Below are 26,207 nucleotides of genomic sequence, written 5' to 3'. Positions count from 1 at the left end.
CTATCTTCCCATACGTGGCCACTTCTGGTCTGGTCCCCCTTCATGGGACTCCAACAAGTCTCGGTCATCTCCCCTGCTTCAGCTACATTAAACTAAAAATTGAAAGCGAGCTTTGCTTCTTATGTATTGCCACAAGTGTTATGTTAACTGACTTGCTTTCCCTTGCCCTAGTAGATCATTTTCTTTAAGCACCAGTATCCCAGAATGTATTACTGCCATTGAAATTTCATTTGAATTTGGTCCACCTTTGAGTTGAATCAAGTCAAAAGACATACTTTTCCATTTAAGTGGCTAAAATCGGGGTTCAGATTTTTGAATAATTTCAAGCTTCAGCTCCAAATGGCTGGACTCATTCAAGGAGCTTTGACCCTCATTGTCTGTACAGGCTTGAGCATTCCTGATCCTCTCTACTCTAAAGTGCAGACACCTGTTTTCTCCTACAGCACCAGTTTTGCTGTGCAAACCAATTGTCCATACGACGGCACATGCTGCAATTAGCACCTCCAGCAAGCTCAGGAGTTGTCCATCTTCCAGTGTTATTTTTCAGAACATTGACAAGTCTGATGGATTTGGGTGTCTGATTCTCTGTTGTGCCGGAGAGCATTTTGCCTTCTGCCCAGATATGCCTGACAGATGAATGAGTTTAAAGAAACCTCCTGAGCTTGAAGGTAAGAAAAGAACAAACAGAATTAGTAACAGCATTGTCAGAATTTATTCCGAAAGACGGGTATGCACCGGGTATGTTCCTCAAATCAATTGCTTATAGGATCAGTTTATTATATATCGCTTCTTTCACCCCAAATTGTTTTGAAGTAGTAAATGAAAAACTACCAGGTTTGTCCGGTTGTCCAAAATGCTTGCTCCTCAGCAGATCCATTTTCATTGTATCTACCAGTAGGTAGAAAGGATGGTCAGAAGAATTGCATCTTAGCTTAATATGTCTTCAGCAGTCCTTTAATTCAACATAGAAGCATGAATAGTTTTCTGCTATGTAGAAGTTTTTAAAGAAGATATGCAGAATACTGAACTATGAAGACATTGATATATGCATCCACGCGCATATCTGTACTAGCTGATATACCCGGCATTGGCCGGGATTTCATTTTCTCATATGTACTATGTGTAAGAGATAACTGAAGGTATCTTTACGCTTTTCGGAAAGGCTCCATAAGAAAGGTGAAAAGAAAAATGTACTACATTTTTCCATGATTTAATATTTAAAAAATGTTTTCTTATAAAGACTACACAACACAATTGTTTGTTCTTCTTAAAAACTCATACTGAAACGTATAACTGTAAGAGAGAACAACATGGAGATTCCTGAGTAACATGATGGGTGACATGATGCCAACGGTGCCAACAACTATGGACCTACATTGTAATAGTACATGTTCATTGTAAGGCTTGTTTATAAACAACATTTTTTATTCCAGTTGGACCAAATATATACAACTGATTTTGGGAACTCACTCTAGAACACGCGACATATAACTGCCAGTGGAAGAAACATGGAGATTCCAAGTTGATACCAGTGCACTTAGTTGACTGGCCCTGTGCCTTCTTGATCGTGATACCGAATGCCAGACTGACCGGGAACTGTAGGCACTTGAAAATGACTGGCATGTCTGTCGGGATGATTGAAATGTGGGGGATGAATACATCTTCTACTTTTTCATCCCTGGTCAACACCATTGCTTAAATTACATTTGGCAGCAATTTTATAATGCACAGCCTTATGCCATTACACACCCTAGGTGGGTCGGGATTCCGAAGAAGCATGATGGGTGACACAAACTTTCAGTCAAAGGTGATGTGGTAGAATTTCCGGGAGGGTCAAGTGAGTTGAGGAATTCTGTTGGATAGTTTACAGCTTTGTCGACATCCACCACCGTAGAGATTGTGTTGTGCTCATTAACTGTGCCCGGAAGCATATCTTGAATTCGATTATTAATTTCTCGACAGAATAATTTTTAGCAGCAATGATGCCTCGTCCACACAGCCACTCGTGAAATAACATTTTAGCACTATTTGTAAGAGAGTAACAGAAATGCCTGCTGCACCTCTTTATATATCGGCAATTTGGAAACTTGTGGAATGCTAGCTGCCTTCACCTATGCCTCTCAGGCCCATTTATCCCATATACCTCACCTTCGCCTCCCATACGCCTTCACCTTTCACATCTCATACTCCTTTGTTTCCCATACGCCAACGCTTCACCAAGCCACAAACCCACAAACAATTTTTGACTTTTATATATACAGATTGTCACCAGCTGCCATTCTGAGTTACTTCCTTTTTAATGTGTAATTAAATAACTGGGACTGACTGTCTGAAGATTCATAAAAGATAGCCTTTCACAAAATATAGCAATAGGTACAGTGTAGAAATGCTGAGAAACAAGAAGCACCCCTAAGCATCTACAACAGAGGTCATGCAGGTCCATACATCATGTATTTAAAACATTTCTTTGTGGACCGATTCGACAACAACACAAAATTAAAATTAATATGTTTAGATTTCGCATGATATGACATCTTACAGTAAAGATAAAGTACCTGAAAAACATCTGAAACGTTCTCCACACCCATCTTCTAAGGGACAGCCTCTCGTGGGGACACATGGCTGGGTTTCAAAGGCACTCCCAGTGCAGGGAAACCCTCCAAACTGGGAGTAGACAGCTACTGTCCGTCTACGGGTCTAAAGGTGAAAGGGTAGAGCATTTGTAAGTCTCAAAACTAAAAATGAATTCAGAATCCACGTGTTACTTGAAGCCATCTTTAATTACAATGACATGGGGTAAAGCAAACCTTTATTTTAACAGCAGGAACTTAAAAGCACAAACACCTGCATGCAAACCAACAAACGCAAGTAGAGGAGACAGAATTAGCACAGTTCCTTTTTAATATATGGTTTCCACATGTTCCTGTAGACACCAAAGGTTGCTGGATTATTTATGATAAGTGTTGCATTGGGATACTGAGGGGCCGATCCTGAGGTGTGTGCAACCGTAAGAAAGTGTTCTTCCATGAAGGAGAAACAGTTTACTAACAAAAATCATATTCTGATAAATAAAGAATGTGGTGCAGGGACTTGAAAGCCTCAGCTTTTTCATGAGCCTGATTTATGGCATGACAACAGCCCTAGGAACCATCAGGAATGCAAGTTCTCCTCCCTGCAGGCTCGGTTTAGCATGTCTAAAAAAGGAGTTAAAATACGGCACTTGTGAGATGTCGCTAAACTCCACTGCACACTTTTTCCCTTTATAAATATAACATTACTTAGACTGCAGTACCACTTTTCTAGTTTGTTTAAAGTTTAAGAAAACGTTCTTAAAATCGAAAAAAGTGGCAGACTTTTAAAAAATGCTTGCAATGTCTCTTGAGCACGTGGTTTCACCACAACGTGTGATTTTAGCAGCTTTTGCTGCTGGAAAGCATAACATCTCCCCTCCAATAGTTCCACCCACTTCAGACAGGTGGTGCTGGAAACTGGAGGGGAGAAGGTCAAATGTCTTCACTCTTTTGATCATGAGCTCAGAATCAGCCCCTGGGTGGGGTATAGTGAACAACTGAACTCACAAAGGGAGATGTGCCTCTCATTTGCTCATACTTCTATTTCTCTAATTATTTATTCATGTATATATTTTCAAAACGGCCCCATTATATCTCCAGCTTGCCATAGAGGGTGTAGAAGAGGAAAGTGGTAGATGGAGGTAACTGGAGTGATAGGTTAGTGTTATGTAGATGTATCATTTGTATGCTTCATCCCTCTCCTAGTGAGACCCCCAGCACTTTTTGCTGGACTTCTGGACCTTTTTCTGAAATCCTGAATGATATGATATGATATGGCATATATAGTGCGCCTGTACACAAGTGCTTCTAGGCGTGACAAGACACGGGAAGGAAGACAGAGGAATGACAAGACAAACAATCTTACTAGGCCTTGCGTCATTCAGATCGTGCAAGTGCGACGATGTAAAGTGCAGGGGGAGGGTAGGAGGGGGACGTGCCAGGGAGAGGGAAGGGGGAAGTGCAAACAGGGAAGCATTAATCTGATTAAGTGCAGCTAGGGCAGCACAGGTCTGGGTAAGTGCAAAACGGGCAGGGAACTGTCGGTAACAGTTGCAGCCCCTACGTGTGTGGTAGGCCCGGAGGAAGTGCAAGTGAGACAGATAATTGAGGAGCCTGGTACCCAGTAGACTCTGAGGGTAGCCAAGAAACCAGTCGGCGCAAGAGACAGGTAGGTCAGCAGGAGAGAGCGAGAGAAAGCAGAGGAGAAAAGGAAGGTCTTGAGCTGCTTCCGGAACTTCAGGTGTAGCCTTTTTCCACTCATTCATTCTTATCGGCTCTGTCTTTTGGCACTCTATCCTTTGTATTTTACCTGTCCTATGGAGTCTATTTTACTCCATAACTCTTAAAGGCATCTGTATTTTACTATTGCAGCATGTAGTGGATGAAACCTTTTTCAAACCTGAGGATGTTGCTAAGGCACCCAAATGTCCCACTAAGCTTGCTGTAGGCCCTGTTGAGATGGTTCCAATACTACCAGCTCTCATCCAGTGCAATGATATGAGTGTAAGAATACCTGTCAGTGTTCAGAATGAGGTGCCTGGGAGAATCCTGATGGGGAATGACTTAAAAGCTCTTGGAGTTGTATCAAGCACCCCAAGGTCTCCCAGTAAAAGGAATCAGGAGCAGACTAGGAAGGCCAGAGAGCTCACTTAGATGACCCTCAATGGGTTGTTACAGAGGTAAATATAACACCCGGTCCACAGGAAGAACAAACTTCTAATTCCAAGAAGAAAGAGACAAAGGGGAAACCTAAGGTCTCAGGAAGAAAGAAAAGTATCACCCCTGTGCACAAAACAAGGACATCCCTGAGAGGACAGTCCAAGCTCACAGCAGTGACCCCTCCACCAGCTGAGACTGAGTGGGTGGACCAACCCGAGGATGGATAAACAGTTACTGGTGAAACAGAACTGGAAGAAGACCGTCCCCCTGTTGGAGATTTGGAACCAAAATACCATCCTGAGCTGCAGACTTTGCTTGCAGAAGGTGGCCCCTGTGGGCAGATTTCAGCAGAGGTCAAAGAGAGTGTCCTACTCTTGAAGGACTTCGCCAACAGGCAGTTTCCCAGCTGGAAGGGCAAGAGCCTGGGAAGCACAGGCTCTACTGAGACGATTGTATCCTTTACAGTGAGCCTATAGAGTCTACCCCAGGGGACTACAGAAGACTTGTAGTGCCTCAGGAGGTGAGACCCCATTTTCTACAGTTAGCCCATGAGATTCCTTTAGCTGGTCACTTAAGCTTTAAGAAGACCAAGGAAAGGATTTCTCTATATTTCTATTGGCCTAAGATGGGGTCTGATGTAGATAAATTCAGTAGAATCTGTCACACTTGTCAGACCTCTGTAAGAGTGGAGCCAAGTATGTGACAGCCTTTGTGCCTCTCCCAGTGGTTAGAATTCATTTTGAGAGGGTAGGGATTGACATTGTTGGTCACCTAGACCCTCCCACATCACCAGGCCACCAATTTATATTGGTTGTGGTAGACTATGCTACCACGTATCCTGAAGCAATACCTATGAGAACTGTTACTGCTCAGGCAGTGGCTAAGGCCCTACCTGGTATTTTTACCAAGGTAGGTTTTCCTAAGGAGGTTATCTCAGACAGGGGGACACATTTTATGTCCCACTACATGCAAGCCATGTGGAAAAACTGTGGAGTGACCTACAAGTTCTCAACAGCATACCATCTCCAAACCAATGGATTGGTGGAGAAGTTTAATGGAACTATGAAGAGCATGATAGGTGCTTTAGAAGAACCTCTTAGAAGAAAGTGGGACCTTCTACTGCCATGCCTTCTCTTTGCTTGCAGAGAGGTCCCTCGAGAAGGGGTTGGCTTTAGTCCCTTTGATCTTCTCTATGGTCATCCGGTTAGAGGTCCATTGGCCTGAATCAAGGTGGGGTTGGAGAGTGCTCCTTCTCACAAGCCAGCGAGAGTCATTGAATTTGTGTTAGGTCTCCAAAGGAGAATGACACACATGATGACAGAAGCTTCAGAAAACTTGAAAGCAGTTTAGGCTCTGGTTAAACATTGGCAAGACCAGAAGGCCAACATGGTTGAGTTTACATTGCCTTACAGGGCAAATGGATTGGATCCTTCAAGGTTGTGGGCAAACTTGGAGAGGCCAATTATTTGATGGACTTGGCCAATCCCGAGGAGGCCCCCAGGGTCTTTCACAGCAACCACCTAAAAGCATATGTATCCAGACCAGAGATGGGAGCTTTGCTCTTAGCATCTGATCAGGAGGAGGAAGAGAGTGAACCTCTGCCTGACCTTCTGAGGGGACAGCCTTTAGATGGGAAACTAGAAGGAGTTAATCTCTCTTCTGATCTGATTTTGGACCAACAGGAGTGCAAGGTTCTGTTAAATCAGTTTGCCTCCCTGTTTTTATTGACACCAGTCTTTTACCCTTGGGGCCAGCATGATATTCTCACTGGTGACTGTCTACCTGTCAAAAGCTGGGGGTACAGAACGTCAGACCATGTAAGAACCCACATAAAGGAGGTGGTCAGGAAGATGCTTGATCTCGGGGTAATAGAGCAATCTACAAGTCCATGGGCTAGTCCTGTTGTACTAGTGCCAAAGGCAGGATCCAAAGAGTTGAGATTATGTGTGGACTATATAGCTCTTAATGCAGTTACCACGACTGATGCCCATCCTTTACCTAGGACAGATGAACTGGTGAATAAACTTGGTTCAGCTAAGTACCTAAGTACATTTGACCTAACCTCGGACTATTGGCAAATAGCTCTGACACACCATGCAAAGGAAAAAACTGCATTTTCAACCCCAAGAGGCCTCTACCAGTTTAAGGTAATGCATTTTGGAATAAAGAATGCACCTGCTACATGCCAAAGGATGGTAAATCATGTTCTGAATTGGATGAAGGACTTCTGCATGGCATACTTGGATGACATTGCAGTGTTCAGCCCTACTTGGAAGGAGCATATTGACCACCTAGGATATGTATTGCGGGCTCTTGAGAAGGCCCAACTGACCATAAAGGGAAGCAAATATCAAATTGGTCAGAGTAAAGTGGTCTACCTTGGGCATGAGGTAGGAGGAGGTAAAATAATGCCATTGCCTAGCAAAGTACAAGCTGTACAAGACCGGGCCACCCCTACTACTCAAACCCAGGTGAGAGCCTTTCTAGGTCTCACTGGTTAGTATAGGAACTTCAAAGAGAACTATGGGACCATAGCTTCTCCCTTGAATGTGATCTCCTCACCCAAATTCCCCAAGAAGGTCAGGTGGAGGGTCAGGTGGAATTAGGAGTGCACCAAGACATTTGAAGGACTTAAGAAAGCTCCAGTCTTTAGAGCTCGTAACTACAACCAATCCCTTATTGTTCAAACTGATGCTTCCAATACAGGTATAGGTGCAGTTCTGAGTCAGCTGGATGAGAAAGGCATGGAACACCCTATCTAATACATCAGTAGGAAACTGAAGGACTGAGAAACCAGGTGGGCAACCATAGAACATGAATGTTTTGCCATTGTGTGGTATTTGAAAAACATTAGACCATACTTGTATGGGTCTACTTTTATAATTCAAACAGACCACCAACCCTTGAGATGGTTAATGCGGATGAAGGGGGAGAATCATAAATTGTTAAGATGGTCAATGAGCCTTCAGGGGTTTGATTTTACTATAGAACATAGGTCAGGATGTAATCACCAAAATGCTGATGTCTCTCCAGAAAGTATGACCGACTGAAGTAAGGAGATTCATCCAGGAGTGGATAAAATCCTCCTGTCCCTTAGTCTCGGGGGGATGAGTGTTAGGGAGAATTCTCAGAAATGTGCTAATTCCCTTCTACCTTAGAGACCTCCAGCTCTTTTGCTGGACTTTAGGAGTTTTTATCTCTCATGTATTTCTAATGTGATTTATTCTCTGTGTTTCTTTGGACTTTGGAGTCTGACAAACTCCATTGGCATCATCTTTACATTGTGTCACACAGCACCTTCAGTGCAGTGGCACAGGGAAGTCTCTTAGATTTCCCAAAGGTTTAAATACCTTCTCTTGGTGAAACTACCGTTTCCAAGAGCAGTGAAGTGAAATTGACTTTACTTACATTTTGTAACTTTCTAGACCCAGCACACACTATCTTATCATACAGTGCTGGAGAGGTCACTTAGTAACCCCTTTGTCTAGTTTCTCATGTAACATTTTTATGTTACCCTTTCTACAATTAATGGCCGGTGGCAGTGGTTTACTTTTTACTACCATTGTGTGTTTTTACAGCTAGCTGCGTTCGCAGCCACGGTAAGGCACCCATGGGTGCCCATTTCGTTAAAATGGCCCAGTCTTCTTTTTTCACCATTTTCTGTTTGTTAGGTCCTTCTTGAGATTTACTCTGTGTGCCAACCCAGGTTTGGTCAGTTTGTTTATTTTGTCTTTGGCAGGATTCACGAGTGAAGCCCACCACTGGCTCCAGTATGTCTGACAGGGGCAGGAAGTGAGGTGGGTGCCCAAAACTCCGTTTGCATAATCCCTTTGGTTACAGGAATGCACCCAAAGGTGGCGGTCTGGCAAGGACAGCCACCCTGCAGTGACTGACAGCTAGGCTGGAATGAAAGGGAGAAACCTGCATAAAAGGCAAGGCTTTTTGGCTTGGAAGGTAGAATCGATCACTGGACAAAGTAATCTGAACAAGAACTTGGAAGAGATTCCTGCTGCAACTCCTGGACTGTTGATGTGCCCGGTGAAGCCCTGCTGCTGTGCTAAACCTCCGAATTCGCCTCGACTAGAGAAGCCCTTTAAGCCCTTTGAGTTGGTGGGACCAATCAACTCCAAAGTAAGCCCTTCTGGACATCCTCTCAAAGCTGGTTGCATTTCCACTGCTGTTGCTGGAACCGAAGAGCCAGGAAGACGAACACCAGATTGTGTGTGTTGCTTTTAAGTCAGACCCAAGCACTAGGAAGATCCTCTGGACTTCTCTGATGCAGGACTGACCAAGCCTGAGCCATCTCAACAGAGTGCTGGACCCCAGAAGCAAGGAAAGTCTGAAATGGTATCCGAGAAGCACAGTGTTGCTATTTGCTGTCAGACACGAGGAGCTGAAACACGGAATGACCGCTGAATTGAAGTTTGCCCATTGCCGCTGCTAACCCACCCATTGCAGAGCAGAATTCACCAGACGTCCTCCCTCTTGTCCCCACGACTGAGGCTCAGGAACAACAGGATCTGCCGAGCTGTACAGGAACAGAAGCCGTCTGGAACCATTTCTTCTAGCCAGAGGTACTGTAAAGGTTAAGAGAACTTACCTCTTGTTGTGGAGCTTAGTTGCTCTCAGTTGAGACCTGTCTTGGTTACCTTGCAAAGTTACTAAAGCTTTGCCCCTCACAAGCCTCTCAGCTTGTGGCCCTTCAAGTGTTCTATTTTCTACAATAATTTCTAAAAACATTGTGCAAGACCTTTTACCTACCTGCAAAGAAGATCTTCAGCTCCCCTTGACTTTATGCAATTAACATTGGCTGTCCTGGCTCCCTGAGTGACTCTTCTTACCTCTGACTTTGTGCTTTGGCCTTTCCCCGAGGAAAGGGTTAATTTACTATGCTTTGGAAGGTGTTTTAAAAGTACTTACCAGTTTATGAATTATTTGTTAACCTTTGTTTTATTGTTTCATTCGATCTTTTTCACCAAACTCAGTAATGCTCTAAATGTACCAGTGATACATCAATGTCCACAGTGTCCTAACTAAGTAGGAAGTGTATGTGTGCCATCCCCAATGCGTATCATCTCATTTACAGAAACAAAGAGTGTGTTTTGAAATATATTTAAGTGTTACATGTTTTGCTCTCTTTCTGAAGAAGGCTTATATAACTGAGTGGGAAATAAATGAGTAATTGTTTTATCAAGAAACCTTGAGTATAAGAGTTTATTTGGATAATTGTGTGGTGAAACTCTGTGTCACAACATTACTGCTCACATTGACCCCTCTTGAGATAAGCCTGGCTGCTCAGCCACACTACGAACTTGTGTAGTTCAGAATTATACCAAAGGTTGGGTCCTTATTGCCAAGAGTTCAAGGTTATTGTAGTGCACCTAAAGGCTACTGCATACAATCTTGCCTAACACAGCACAAAGCTCCTTATGGGCAGTGTTGCTGGGCACCCTTAGGGTCCTCTTTTGAGATTATTTTCTTTATCCAAGAACAACTACAGTTCTTAAGGATACTCCTAAAACATTATAGTCTGAGAGACTGGCACACACCACCTCCCCCTTCTCTCGGCTCTCTCTCGGCTCCTGTGACTTTTTAGTCACATTGACAATCTCCTAGTTATGGCTGGTGGCAGTGGACGTGTTCTACCAACGTGTTCTACCAACTATTATGTAATTTCTCTGCTGCCTGCCATACCTCAGTAGTGCACAATAGGGGCACCAAAGCTCCAACTTGGGCCCCCTATTTTTTTTGCCATTACTAGCGTGGTTGTTCTTAGTTAGCCCTTCTTCTACCATTCTGGGAGGGGGAGGCCTGTATGTATGTTTTGCATTTGGCGGGAACCCTTGGATGTCTCAGCCTAGGCTCCAAAGTGTCTAGGCAGGCAGGAAGTGGGGGAGGAGTTTTCCAACCCCCTCTTCCCCATCTGTCCGTTATCTGCCAGAGTGCCTGAGTGGGACCAGCTCCCACTACGGGTCTGGCTGTCTGGATTGGACAGCCACACGCCTTTCTGTAAACTGCTGAGGAAGATTGCAGAGGAGTGAGTGCTGGAATTGTATAAAAGGTGAAGCTCCTGGAGTGAAAAGCAAGTTGACCACGGGAAGCTGAAGTAACCGAAGAAGAAGATGACCAGAGATGCCTGCAGACCCTTTGCAACACCGTGAAGTGACAACTGCTGTCCTGACCCCATTTTATGTGCGACAGAGGAACTCCCAAAAGGATGACTCCTTCCCTTTGACTGGTGGGAACAACCAGTCCCAAGGCAAACTTTGATTTGAGCCATCTCCCATAGTACTGTGACTTTCCAGAGCTGCAGGACCCCAAAACCAGGAGAGTGCGGGACTGCAGGAACCGAAGAAGATTGACAGGGTGAATTGCGTCCTTTGTTAATGGTGGAGAAAAGGCGCCAAAACCCCAGAGTGACCAAAGAAGTTGATGAAAGCCGTGCCAGAGGTCCTCCCTTGAGACTGCTGCTGAGAGATCCCGTCCATTGTCCTACCTTTCGTCATCAGACCAAGGAACCCAGAGGTCGGGCCCAGAGCTGCAACATCACAGAGCATCCACCATGAACATTTTCCTCAAACCTAAGGTACTGTGAGGAAAAAGATATTGCTTACCTTGTTCCAGAAAGTTGCTTCAGAGCGTTGGAGTGCACATAGAGGTGTTGACAGCAACCCCCTCTTACCTCCGACTCAAGCCATTGCTTGCGTCCCTTTAGTGAGTTCTTTAATAGGGTCTCAAACGTTGGTTAAGTCTTCTTGTAAATTCTTACCTAGAGACTGGACAGTATCAATGGGAACTTTTGACTTCTGCTGTTTTTTCAAGACTTTAAGCCTCTCCGAAATCGCCTTTTAGTTAAGGTTGCGTTTTGAACTTTAAAAGACTTGCTGTGCAGGGAAACTGCCTCTAGAACCTGAAGCTCTTCTAGGATAACACTAACCAACCGTTTTCCTTCCCAAAAAATCACAACCTTATATATTTATGCTGACTTAATGCAATTATTGTATTATTTTGTGGGTGCATGCTATTACCGATAGTACGGTAGCCCTGTCAAACTCCTGTAACAATTGTGCGTGCTCAGAAAACTACCAACTAAGAAGTGGCCTTTTGAAAGTATTGTAAAGTATACCTATGTGTGTTGGTTTATTGTGCTAAGTATTTAGCAGTGACTCTTTTGTAAATATAATAAATCTATATTTTACTATAAATGTATGTGAAAGTGTTTCTTTGAGGTGCATTACTAACTAGGTTCAGTGTACTTACCTACTGCTCACATCTTCCTCTTAGATAAGCCTGACTGCTCTGCCACTTTACCAAGGTCTTTCAGAAGTACAGACTGATACTAAGAGTTGGGGATCTACAATCCACTGGGAGAGCTTACTAAAGTCTTACCTACAAGTGGGACTTTAGGAAAGCTCCCCTAACAGTGAAAACCAAGAATGCAACACATTCAAGGATACTTTACAGTGTCAGCTTAATCAGGGACTGCGCAGAGTTGAAGACCAGTACTGGAACACATAATAACAATAATATACAGCATTATGTTTTTATATAACGTTTCAAGCAGGATTTTTCTCAATGATCTCTTACCTGAATGTGCTCCTAGCACTGCGCTCCACTTCCTGCAGCGAACTTGGCTATAGAAAGAAGAAAACGCTTTTGCTGACCCTTTGTATGTTATGAGGGCCAGTCGGGCATTGGATTGAACCCCTGTATTCGATGAAGATGGATTAGATGAATCTGTCTTCCCTTAATATGCATAAGTCAGGCCATCCATCCTGGAACCATTTTCTAGGCTATTTACTGCCGCCGCCGTCTGTTTTCCGCCATGATTTTTGGTCATGCTACAAGTAGGTGCCATCACCTGGAAGGGTGTTGGGACTCAAAGACCCCACCTCATATGCTCCTTTGACCACCCTGGGATGTCTGCCAAGCCGTCCTCAAAAAGGGATTGTTCTCTGTGGCTGTGCACCCTTCATTTGCTCACTGAGCCACCAGAATCATCTTTGGTGGGTTCCCTGTTCTTCTATGAGTCTTCCTCACTGCTGTTTTCACTGCTGGATCAAGGAGCTTTCTGTGAGAAGGCTGTTTGTTCTTCCTTCTGGTCATCTCCATTTTTATAGGCTGAGAGTTCAAGTCCCTGGGCACTGTTTCACTGTAAACCGCAATTCAGAAAGAAGCCTGTGTTATCCAGTGTTTTGTCTTGCTGGAGCATTTTTGCTGAAACTTGCACTGTGAATACTTACCTCTGGATCCTATTCAAAGTACTCACCCTCAGGGGTCCTTCTGGTCCGGGGTTGAGATTCTTCTGAAGTGTGTTTCTACCCCATTTCTCATACACTAACAATGGGACGTCTCCCTACTTCACTGCATCTTCTGCCGGGGCATCTGGTTCCCCCACTGACTCTGTAGGTATTCATTGGAGTCGCCCCTGCTCTTCCCTGTGTTTTTATGCCACATAATCTGTACCTGTTGGGTAAAACAAACACTTACCTTAATTTTCCCCTACTCAAGCGGATGCCTGCTGGCTTGGTCCCATTGATTCCATGGACATCTTTACTCACCTTAGAACTCTTCTGAAGTGCATTTAGTGAGCTTATCAGCCACCGGACATTTTGCCTGTACCCACAAGGAGTTCCGGGAGTTCTAAGCCAAGAACTGGAATTTTTTATCATGGATTTTAATGGGTTTCTAAAATCCGGCTCTTCTCTCCCAGTGAAACTATCTAATCTTGATGACTGTTGAACAATTTCTTCTGAGTGAAATGCGCCGGTAATTGTTCCTAAAACGTGTTTTGATTTTTTGGATGCCTCTTGCTGTGTTTCGGAATTGTTTTCCTCCCTGTACTACTATTTTCGCTTTTTTAATGGTGATGTGTGCATTTGTATTATTCGAATACTATGCCCTAGAAGGCCAGACTTTATGTGGGGTATCAGTGTTGGCCACAGGGGTCCTTATGATTATTTTCCCTCAGTGGTAAAATCTCTAGTTCCCTCTTCTTCTCACCCCTTATCTATTTTGTGTGTGCTTACTACTAGATATAGGGGCTTCTCTATATATAACAACAGTGAATTATGTGTGTACACAGTAGGGATTTTTAACTGTTTCGTCTAAATCTCTGGTTCTCCCCAACCCCAAGACGTTTGCTCGGTCATAACGGTATTCTAACCACAAAACTCGTAATGAGGTCCATTGTGTGTTTTATTTTACTGTGTATTATAACATCAAGTACTTGTTTGAAGTTATAGACCTCTGTGGGTGCAACATAATGCATTTCTATGGGCCTCATTACACGGTAGGCGTTAGGGATTTAACGTTACCGGTAATGGAATACCGGTAACGTTAAATCCCCTATGCGAATTACGACCCGGCTCACCACTATTAGCGGCACCGCTAAGTACTGTGCCACTAATAGTGGGCAGTCCGCGTGCGTGCGACCCTCCATCCCGTAAATAACGCCATGCCGCTAATAGCACAGCATCACAAGGCAAGTGGACATGCCAATAGCGGCATGGTAAAGCCCCCAAAACCCCTTACTGCCAGGGCGCTAATACCGCCATCGCGAACCACCCATTAAGAGAACTGAGCAGTGTTCCCACCTGCCACAGGTGGACACAATCAGCACAGGTGGAGGCAATGGAGACTGTGGCAGCTCAAAAGGAGCACACCACACCGCTTCCCACACCCCTTCCCACACCAAGATGGTTCCAATACTTGCAGCATTACATGAGCTGGAGGACATGATTGCAGCGCAGCAGCAACAACAACAGGCAGCACAGAGAAGACGCAGGAGGAGGAGGAGGGCAAGACAGGCACAGCAAGCACCACCACGGCACCTAATCATACCACAGAGGCACCCACCAATCCCTAGGATCAGAGCCAGTCCATTTAACCTAACCCCAGAGCAGATACACACCCTGTACCGTCTGGACTGGGATACCATCACCAGCATCGTGGACATGATACACAACGACATTGTGAGCCTCATAGACATCCGAACTGCCATCCCCCCTCTACTCAAGGTGGTGACTGTGCTCCACTTCCTGGGCACAGGCACCTACCAGCATACAGTGGGGCAGATGCATGGCATCTCACAACCAGTATTCTCACGCACGCTGAACCAGGTACTTGATGCCCTCCTGAAGCATGCACCTGAACACATATTCATGCCACGGACTGCCCAGGAGATTGCAAACACCAAAGTTGGCTTCTATTCACTGGCAGGCATCCCAAGTTGCATCGGGACCATCGACTGTACCCATGTGGAATTGGTTGTACCATATCACAATGAAGTAGTCTACCGAAACAGGAAGCGATTCCACTCCATCAATGTCCAAATGGTATGTGACGCCAACAAGATAATCACACATTGCTGTGCCCAATTTCCCAGATCAACTCATGATTCCATGGTCCTGCGGAACTCAACTATCCCACGGTACATGGAGCGACAAGCCGGACAACGTTCGTGGCTACTTGGTGAGTAGCAGGGCAAGCACATGGCAGTGTGATTGGGGGGGGAGAGATACATACTCCAACTGGGTGTGATTGGGGGGGAGATATACATACTCGAAATGGGTGTAGCTTGTTGTCCGTTGGACGAATGCACATACAGATGTACGCCAATGTCCATCTGGGAAGGCCGCAACGTACTTGAGATGAACGGACATGCAAGTATAAGCTACACAACATAGATGACAATCCAGGTCTAGAAACCTTATACAAATATCATACATGCCGTCAAGATAGTCATACAGAATTAGTCCAGCACAACATCAATACTGCAATGTGCCCTTGAAAGCATGCAAAGGGATCACCCCTAGCCATAGCATTGCACCACGCACCTGTAGTACCACTGAAGTGATGCCTCTCAGCATGGGAACATCAATGTTGGAATGGCATAACACCAGCAGTGTGGTACCAAATCTGCCTGGGCCCAGGGACACCTAAGACATGGCCTCACCCAGGACATGTCAATTACTGTTGGAGGCATTCATGGGGCATGTATGCTTGCAGGGTCGAGCTCTCCTTTGCACATTGCAGTCACACAGACCATCTGCATGTATGCTGTTAATTGTGTACTTCAATCACAATGAAAAGTCAATTTGTGTGATATGAACAGGCCGCTCTTGAGGTGAACAGTAACAGGACCCCATTCGTCCCCCCATACAGGTGATGCTGGCTATCCCCTGAAGAGGTGGCTCCTCACCCCTGTACGGAACCCACAGAACAGGCACGAAGAGGAAAACAATCGTGCACATACCCGTACCCGCATTGTGATCGAGCAGACTTTTGGCCTTTTGAAGACACGGTTTAGATGAATTAGCAGGTCTGGTGGCACTCTCCTGTATGGCCATGAGAAGGTGGCCAAGATCACCATGGCATGTGTCATGCTGCACAATATGTGTATCAGACGGAATGTGCCACAGCCCCCTGACGTTGAAATAGAAGCACCTGATGAGGATGATGATGGTGATGAGGACGGAGGTGAAGGGGATGCAGGTCATGCAAGAGGGGATGGCTAGGAGGGACGTGCTGTGAGACAGCATCTGATCAACCAAATATTCTGAATAACATGGTTTCGTACTGTCCCATGGATATGTGCAGTAATTCATTGGTGTCTGTTTGGAAGCGCACAATGGACCATGGCGTCAATAAAGTACACATACACAATGAAGATGTCCAAGCCTGTGTTTTGTTCTAACACCAGTGTATTAAGGAACGTAAAGAAGAAAATGTGCATGTCCCCAAATATCCCACCACCCTTCCCCCCACCCCCTACAACAGTCCCATAACACCCTTCAACCTACCCCACACAACAGTTCCACATGTGTCTGCCACAATGTTTCCCTCCAGCCATGCACGCGGAGGCTTCTCCATGCACTCCCTATTGGCCATTGCCAACACCAGCATTGGGAGGCTGCGTAGACGTGCGCCTGGTGGTGCGTGAGGAGCGGCGGAGGGGGCTTGTCTGCCTCAAACTGGCGGATGAGGAAGTGGCAGACTGTCCCGGTGGTGGTGTTGGTGGGAATTGGCAATCCAATGCGTCCGCTATCCGTGTGAGGACCTCCCTGAATCAGACAATCTCCCCACACAGCCTGTCTGTACATGCCTCCATCCCCTCCCTGGAGTGCCTTGCTGTCTCCGTAATCTCTGCCCTGAGACGGGCAGCCTCCTCCACATGCTGCCCAACCAGCACAGTTATTTCCTGTTGCCGCTGGCTGATGCTGGCCAGGTCGAGGGCAGTGTTGGGTTCTGGTGGTGTGGCTGCTGTGGCCTGTGATGGTACCAGGTCAACAGATGAAGCCACCGGGGGGCTACTAAAAGCTCCCATGTTCTCATCGCCAGTGACATTAGACCCAGGTGTCTGCTGTGGTGATGGCTCGGGGATTCCAGGGGGGGTTGGGGTGTGCATCTCCATGTGGAAGTCGGTGGAGTCCTCCACATCAGATAGTGGGGCAGTGGCTGCTGCCTCTCCTGCGGAACTAGCTGGAGCTGAGGGTGGGCCCTCTGTGGCTGGGATCGGTGGTGGTGGTTTAACCTCCGGAGGTGGGGCAGTTGTTGGTGGTGTGGCAACTTGTGTCTTGGAAGTGGCGCTCCACCGATGTTTCACACTGCATCTGGACCCTTCTGCCTTTGCCCCTTGATGTTGTGGAGGTGTCCTCTGTGTCCAAAGCCCTTGTTTTCTTATGCGCAGGGGGTGCCTGTGATGCATTGCCAGCATCCTCACTGTCTGTATGTGAGCATGTCGGGGACAAGAAGGAGGATGTCATTGGTTACGGTTCTATGTACTTAATGCAGTATACATCAATAATGCAGTTGTGGGCATTTTGACTACATTGTAAAGGATGCAGGTGATGTGTCAGTTCAGTGGCTCATCCATGCATGGTTGTGTGTGGCACTTGTCTCTGGTGATGTGTGCATGGGTATGTGTTTAGGTCTGACACTGACATGGCCAGGGTGTGATGCATGTGTGGATGTTTGGCCATCCATGAGGTGATTCTGGGCTCACATTTGGGGGGAACAGTAGATTCACATTGCATGCTTTCATGTGTACACTCACCTCCATCTGAAGTGGTTGCCACGCCATGCTCCCGACTCCCTCTATGCATTCCACTCCAATGAGGTTGGCGCAGGTCTCCTCCCATTCTTTCAGTTTTATGGGCGACCCAGATCCACCTGCTGTGGCAATGTTGTGGTTTTCGGCAAGGATGCTTCTCACCCTGAGTCTCAGGTCATCCCACCTCTTTCGGCACTCACGCACATTGCGGGTGGTGGTGCCCACAGCACTGACTTTCAATGCGACCTCAGCCCAGATTGCCTTCTTTTTCATGAGTGTCTCCCGCCACATGTCGCTGGCAAAGACCACGGCTGCATTGTCAGCTAGGGTCTGGGTCAGCATTACTAGCTCCTCTGAGGTCAATTTTTCTTTCTGCTGCCAGTCAGTTTTTTTTTTAATGCCTTGGGCATGTTGAGGGTGTCCCTGATGATTTCCAACTGCAAGCTACTCCAAGCAGGTCCAGGGGGAAGAGGATGGCAATGGATTGTGTTTTTAAAGATGGCCGCCGTGCTCTTTCCCATTCCTGTGCGATGACGCTATTTCCGGTTCCGCAATTTAATGGTCACCGCTAATAGCGGTGACCGCTATTTGCATGCAGCGTGAGGGCGGAGGTGCTATCTGCGCTTTCGTCGAAGGCGGTAAGAGACTTTTTGGGGACTTTAGCGGCATGGCGGTAGGGTCATTACCGGCATGGCGCTATGCTTGTGTCCGCGTACTCGTAATGGTACGCTGTTAGCGCCCTCTTGTGAGGGCGGACACGTTAAGAGCGCCATGCCGGTAATTTGAGATTTTTAGCGCACAACGTGTAATGAGGCCCTATATGTTTTAGTATAGCAGTGTGGCAAATGTTTCTATGGATAGGTGTGTGGACTAATTGTACCTTTGTGTCAGCCTACTCCCCTTTCTGGAGAGACTTAAGCCTTGTCTCTCAGCAGTGCCTTATCCATGTAAGAGAGGTTTGCCTTCTCTTTTTGGGGTGGGTGTATTAGCCTCCTTATTGGGGTTAATGGCTGTACATCCCTCAACAGGGGACTGTACAAACACTGCTTTAACAGGACCCCCGCCCGTGTTAAAAAAATATATATTGAAGCTATTGCTTAGAGCCTCCATTATGCGCCAACTCCCTGCTTGTGGCTTGACCATGCCATGGTGCTTTATTGGGGCATGTTGGTCCATAATCCATGAAGGCGTGTACTTAATTCTAATCAGTGTCCAGCTGTTGAGTGGCTAGTGAAAAAAAGGCTGTTAAAGATGAACACCCCTTTGCTTCTTCAAATGGCTTGCCCTCTCCACCCTTATTGACCCTCACGGCAGTGGAGTTACACTTAAAAACAATCTGCCACGACCATCAGTATGCCTGTGTCCCTTTTCTTACTTCTGGTCTATTGACACTGGGTGTGTCTCTCTCCCTCCTCCCTACTGGGCCTGCTGAGTTGATCATGGACTGCCTAAATCTGTTCTAACCTCGTTGGTCACAATAGCACCTCCCCCTTTTCTGGTTGTACTGGTGCCTAAAAGGTATTCCTTCTGAGCCCCGCCCAGTTGTCACAGCCACCATTCTGCCTGTTACCGTCCCAGTAGCTGCCTGTGCGTTGTTCTTTTGTTTTGAAGTGGAAGCATTAGCAAGAACACCCAAAGGCTGTTTGGTAGAGTATAGTTGTCTCTTCCTACCATCTAAGTGAATTTTATCACATCTCCCACAGGTTTTCGGACTTCTCTACTGCACCCTGTTGATCCTGTCCTGGCATACACACTCACAGGTGCACCTTCATGATGGATTACTTCCATTACATATCCGAGATCTGCATGAATGCTGGCGTGTGGTACTTGTTCACTGACACGTGTGATTTTTGCTCTGAATAATGTCTTATTTTCTTTGCTTACACGTTCTACTTGGCTCGAGACATATGTTAATACACCAGTCATATAATCAACCAATGTATGAGTACCTGATTAAATCAGTCTTTAATCCTGGTTAGATTAAATACATGTATATGTTTCGTTTTCTATACTTAAACAACCCATCGGTGAGATATAGGATATTTCGTCCGGCGCATTCAGTGTATCACTGTGCAATTCTCTGATCTTTTACCATACCGGACAGTCCTAGCCCGCAGCCCAGTACTACAGACTTCATGAATCATTGTCCTCCTTCCCCACTCACCTGGGAAAACCATTGATGGATTTTGAGTTGAAATCCGGCTCGCACAGATAAACGTCCACAATATGATAGTGTAAATACCTGCGATTATTAGGTGGCCAACCACTTAGCGTTCATTCCGCTGCCATCATGTTTAATTTAGCGTAGCCTCGATTTCATTTCCCATTGCCTACAACTAATTCTGTCAATTACCTCCTCACTGATTTTAATCGGACAGGCAACCCATCCTTTCTCAAATTACTACAATCCTCACCAGATCCCAAACCTTTGTCAATTGTGTCACCATTATTTTACAAGTGGGTAGTAACACTAAAACCGGAAGAAAAGTTTAGAACAAATGAATGCCACAAAATATTTCCAATATTCCCTTTACAGACAGTTACAGATCTTTAAATTCGAAACAACTGGGCACGGGCATACTACACACTACACACTACACACTACACACTACACACCCATTAACTATCCAAATAGATAATCACCTTAACAACCCTTTTTTTACCACACAGGACCCACCACTTATAAATGGCGGGCTTAGATGGTAAATCACCATTCCTAATCTTATACTAAAAGAAATCATGATCAATGTTTACAATAACAACGCTTTTATGAGCCTGGCTAAACCTTCGAGCCTCTAGGCATTGTCCACTGACATTCCCATCCTCATACAAATCACCAGAGAACTTCCTTTGAACACTATCACACCATCACAGACAGTACAACTGGAAACTCTCACCTTACCACTAATCATTTCCCTCTAACCACAAACCAACAAACCTAATAGATGCAAACCATAGAAACATAAGCACTCTGAGTGCAAAAGCATCAATGCTGTAGCATTGCATCAGATATTAGGAGCCTTCCGAAAGCCTCTAAACAACACAACACTATAACATATGGTATCCATAACATCAGACAGTCCATAAAGCATGGAGCCAATGTACACCTCACAATTGAGTATCGCCAGATTGACATACTGTGTAATACGAAGACCTAGTTTTGGAATAATGTCACCACCATCCTCTGCCCCCTTTTACCAGATACATACAAAATCCAAACTAACACCAGGGCCAATAGAATAAATGTTAGCCACCCATACAAATATCTTATCTGATCACCTATGTCTCTGCTACCCAAAATTCAACACTTGAATCACTAATATGTAAATGCATGATGCATCATAAAACCTTCATAATCTGTACAACAGCATATGGTCCTCCAGGCTACAACCCCTCATACATACAGACTTGCTCAGACCGGATCTACCTCAAACATCAAAAGGTTTACTGCGAGTCCCATAGCATCAAATCTTTTTTATTTTAACTTATTTCTGCACCTTAATTTAGACCCCAACCCCACCCCATCTAAAATGTCTGTTAAATTCGATGTTAAAAATCCCATGTTACAGGATTCGCAGTAAAATGGCTCGATGTTTTGGTACAATACCCTCAGAACTATTCAGTAGCATACTTACTACATTTAATAATGTTATGATCTAAAGAGACAGCACAAAGGCAACCAAGACCTCGATCCACCTAACCTGTAACTTGAAAGCTATCAGTCAATCCAATGCTCAAGAAGATAAGAGTGGATTGAAGCCACCAAAAGAAAAATGGTGTGGGTGCATTAAGTGACAAGAACATCCCGATGAAGAGAAAGTGATTGTACACGGAATCCCTTAGAAAGTAAACCTGAATGAAAAAAATAGATTCTACAGACTTAAATTGAAGCAAGGTCGGGGTCACATGGAATCTTGGGAAAGGGGACATTTCCCTGTGCCGTTCTTAATTTCAACATGCTTTATTATTCATGCACAGTCCTTGATCAAACCAGTTGAACTTTATCTAGCGGAAAAGGTCAATATAATGGTGAGCCAAAGTCAAGTTCATGAAACAGCCAAGATTAAGAGAAAACATCCATAATTGCCAAGTGTTAGGGAGAATTCTCATTTCTGTGCTAATTCCCTTCAGCCAGCTCTTTTGTTGGATTTTGGACATTTTTCATTTTAACCCTGGAGTTAGTGAGACCCTTTTCCCACTCTCTCATGTGTTTTTGACCTGATTTTGATTATGTGTTTCCTTTGTTTTTGGAGTCTGACTTACCCCATAGGCATCTACTTTTTGTATGGTGACACACAGCACCTTCAGTGCATTGTCACAGAGACATCCTTTTAGATTTCTCACAAGGTTTAAATACCTTTTCTTGGGTGAACCACAGTTCCCAAGTACAGTAAAGTGAAATTGACTTTACTTATCTTTTCTCTGTGTAAGTCCAGCACACCCCATCGTATGTGGAGTGCTGGTGGGGAGTACCTAGTAGCCCCTTATCCTACATTTGCATGTAACATTTTTATGTCACCCTCACTATGTTAAATGGCTGGTGGCAGTGGTTTAATGTTTCCTACCATTGAGCTTTTCTACCAAAGGCTGAACCCTCAGCTGCAGTACAGCACCCATGGGTGAACATTTTGTCAAAATAGCCCCTGATTTCTTTTTTCACCATTTTGTGAGGTCTTTCTTGGGTTTTAATCTTTATGTACGTGGAGCCAGGTTTGGGCCCTTTGTTCGTCTTGCCTTTGGCAGGGTTCCGCCCTGAAGCCTGTGTCTGGAAAGGCAGGATGTGAGGGAGGTTCCCAAAACTCCCCTGTCCTTTGTCTCTAGGAATGCCTGATGCTAGGCAAGAATTGTTGTAGTAAACCTGTGGGAGACTACACAACCCTTGTCCTCTTGGTATTAGGTAACCCACCTATTAATACAGGTCTGTACTACACAAGTTGGTAGAGTGACTGAGCAGCCACACTTATTTCAAGATGGATAAATGTGAGCTGTAAAGCTGTAGCAATGAAATCCACAAATACAAGTATCCAAGCAACGTGTCTACTGAAGGTTTTTAGTTAAAATAATTATTTATTTATTTAACAGTCATTTTTCAATAAGCATTCTTTAAAATGGGCAGTATATGTAGTAATCAAATACACTTTAAAATACTTTCTCAGAATCAACACAAAGCAAGTAGATACTCTTTAGAGATGCTTCATACAGACTTCCTACATCCTGAGGTGACTTCACTAACTAGGACAGTAATGGGATTTATATATCACTTGTATACTTTGTAAATTCTGAGGTTGGTAGAAAGGAAAGGTTAGAGTAAGGAAAAAGGTTAATCAGGTTCTCAAAGCATGTAAGCACTTTAAATCTTCCAATGAAGTCTAGATTAAAATATTTCCCAGCAATATTAGTTTAAAACCAATGCATCTCCTATGAATGACAGTTGAATCAAAGTCAAATGGAATAGAAGAGTCTGCAGGGAGCCAGGACAGCCAAAGTCAATTGGAGCAAAGTCTATGGAGCTGAGGCACTACTTAGATAGTAAAGTCTTGCACAAAGTTAGAAAGTTTATTGAGCCGGGAGGATAGCTCAGGGGCAACATGCTCGCCTTGGAAGCAAGACTACATGGAGCAACACAGGTTGGATACCCGGGTCCGTGCTTAGAAACCTCTCAGTATTAAGCGTGTTATAAATAACCAATTATAATATTATGATATTGAAGCAAAATCACTGTAGGGTCACAGGCTGTTACACTTGTGAAAGTAAGAGCTGCTAGGAAAAACAGCTACTGCAAGTCTCAACTGAGAAGAGCAAGCTACAGATAATGAGGTAAGTACCCCAAGTCAGAACAGTACCTTTTATTAGAAGGAGCGTGGTCCAGCTGGCTTCTGTCTGGTTGCAGCAATGCAGATCCTGTGTTCCTGGGCCTCAGCCTTGGGTACAAGAGGGAGGATGTCTGGGGACTCCTGTGGCAGCAATTCGATGGTCGGTGGCAGCTAAAGGCTCTTTTCGGATCAGCAGCACTTTGCGGTTTCAGTGCACGCTAAACAGCACCACCGCGGATCTTGGACACCGGTTGGGCTTCCTTGACTCCTTGAGTCCTGCACTCTGGTGAGGGGACTTGAGCTCTGGTCGTCCTGCTTCTGGCGGGTACTGAGGAGCTTCCTGGAGCTTTTGGCCAGCTTACAGGCGTTGCACTCGACTACGGATTTCTCAACCCCTGGCACTCGGTTCCTGCAGTAGCAAAGAAGTACAGCCAGTCGGGGAAGGTCTTCCAGCAGAGTTCATCTCAGGATTAGTTGGTCCCACTAACCCAAGGGAAGAAGTCGTCCCTTCCGGAGCGGCTCTTGTCGATCAGAAAAAGGAGTTTCATTACAGCAGCAGGGCTTCACTGGGCAGTTCAATGGTCCAGGAGGATGCAGCAATCTTCATTCATGGTTTCTTTATTGGGATGTCCTTCCCAGTGGTCGACTCTGACTCCAGTCTCAAAACCCTCGCCTTTTAAGCAGGTTTCTCGTATTCATACACAGCCTAGCTGTCACTCAAACAGCAGCCAGCCAATCAGGACTGGGTGCATTCAGGTTTCCCTAGAGACGAAGGACAGGGGAGTTTCGGACACCTCCCTCACTTCCTGCTCTTCCAGACACACTGGAGCCAGAGGCGGGATTCAGTACTGATTCAGTCATCAAAAAGTTTTGCTATTTGCACAAAAAGTAATATAACGGTGCAGTCCTTTCCTTGTTTTATTCCTTGTTTATTTTATTCTAAGATTTTATGCAAATTGTTATTTTGTATAGGAATTAATCTTTCTTTAGTTTGGATAATGTACGCCATTTCAAGCTGATCTGCTCTTTTCTTTCTTCATTGCTTTTAAACAGTACTTTTTAATGTGAAATTCAAGTAATCAAAATGAAATGTTGTAAAAGTTTGTACCAAAAAAACCTAAATGCACCAATAAATTTTAAAACAATTTAAAAAAAGAAGCACGCCAAAGGCAAAAGGAACAAAGGGGTCAAACCTGGTTTGGCACGCAGAGTAAAACCCAAGAAAGACCTTACAACAGAAAATGGCGAAAAAAGAAAACCGGGGCCGATTTGACAAAATGGTCACCCATGGGTGCTACACTGCAGCTGAGGATTCAGCCTGCGGTTGAAAAGCACAATGGTAAGACAATTAAACCACTGCCACCAGCCATTTAAAGTAGTGAGGGTAACATAAAAAATGTTACATGAGGAAGTAGGAAAAGAGGCTACTAAGTAACCCCCCAGCACTCCACATAAAATGGGGTGTGCAGGACCTACACAGAGAAAAGGTAAGTAAAGTCAATTTCACTTTACTATTCTTGGGAACTGTAGTTCACCCAAGAAAAGGGATTTAAACCTTGAGAGAAATCTAAAGGATTTCTCTGTGACACTGCACTGAAGGTGCTGTGTGTCACCATACAAAAAGTAGATGCCTATTGAGTATGTAAAACTCCAAAAACATAGTCCAAATCAGGTCAAAACACACGAGGGAGTGAGAAAAAGGGCTCTCTCACTCCAGGGTTAAAATGATAAAGTCCTAACGTCCAGCAAAAGAGCTGGGGGTCTCTAAGGTTGAAGGGAATTAGCACAGAAATGAGAATTCTCCCTAACACCTGAATGCAACCAGTCCTGATTGGCTTGGTCCTAAAAGGACAGCTTCCCTTCTGTGTGATTCACAGCCTAGGCTGTGCATGAATGGGAGAAACCTGCTTCAAAGGCAAGGGTTTTGGGACTAGGGGCAGAGTCGACCACTGGGAGAAATAGCCGATGAAGAAACTGTGAAAGAAGCTTGCTGCATCCTACTGGACCTTTGAATTGCGCGGCGAAGCCCTGCTGCTGTGCTGAAACTCCTTTTTCATTTTGACAGAGAAGATGCGTAAAGGATGACTTCTCCCCTTAGGTTAGTGGGACCAACTAACCCCGAGACGAACTCCACTGGACCATTTTACCCGGCTGGCTGTACTTCTTCATTGCTGTAAGAACCGAATGCCAGGGGTCGAGACATCCGTAGTCGAGTGAAACTAACAAGCCCTCTGCTCTTCTACCTCCAATCTTCTGCGAGTGAGCCGGTTCTCCAAGCAGAAATTCGGAGGGAAATCCTTATCCTCAGCAGGTGCTTCCCTCTGGAATAGCCTCCCTGCCGCCCTCCATCTTGAGTCTGATCAAGTTTCAGAAACTCCTCAAAACCTTCCTCTTCTCCACCTCCTTCCCTCCCCTCTACCCTGCTAACCTAGCACTCTGCTTTCCCTCTCTCCCCTTCTTCCTTATGGCTTGCTGACTGACTGCCTGGTGTACCTCAGGGTCTCACAGGTCCCATGCTCCCCTGCCAGTCCTCTCTCGCACTTGCCTCAGGGCCCTACATCCCACCCACTCTCACTGCACTGAGAAATAACCAAGAGAGTGGCTCTCTCT

At 45.2% G+C, this 26,207-nt stretch overlaps 1 protein-coding gene across 1 annotated transcript in view; it reads right to left on the bottom strand.

Moving 5' to 3' along the window:
* The window catches only part of C7 (complement C7), a 582,400-nt gene that overhangs the window by 452,121 nt on the left and 104,072 nt on the right, over positions 1-26,207 (bottom strand). The window contains exon 4 of the mRNA XM_069627198.1: positions 2,556-2,697. Coding sequence (XP_069483299.1) covers positions 2,556-2,697 — 142 coding nt within the window. The remainder of the gene's footprint in view (positions 1-2,555; positions 2,698-26,207) is intronic.

The sequence above is a fragment of the Ambystoma mexicanum genome, chromosome 6p, assembly GCF_040938575.1.
Source record: "Ambystoma mexicanum isolate Mex_15411 chromosome 6p, UKY_AmexF1_1, whole genome shotgun sequence".
Taxonomy (NCBI): Eukaryota; Metazoa; Chordata; class Amphibia; order Caudata; family Ambystomatidae; genus Ambystoma; species Ambystoma mexicanum.
The sequence above is the reverse complement of the archived record's forward strand: the minus strand, read 5'-3'. Positions and strand labels throughout refer to the sequence as shown.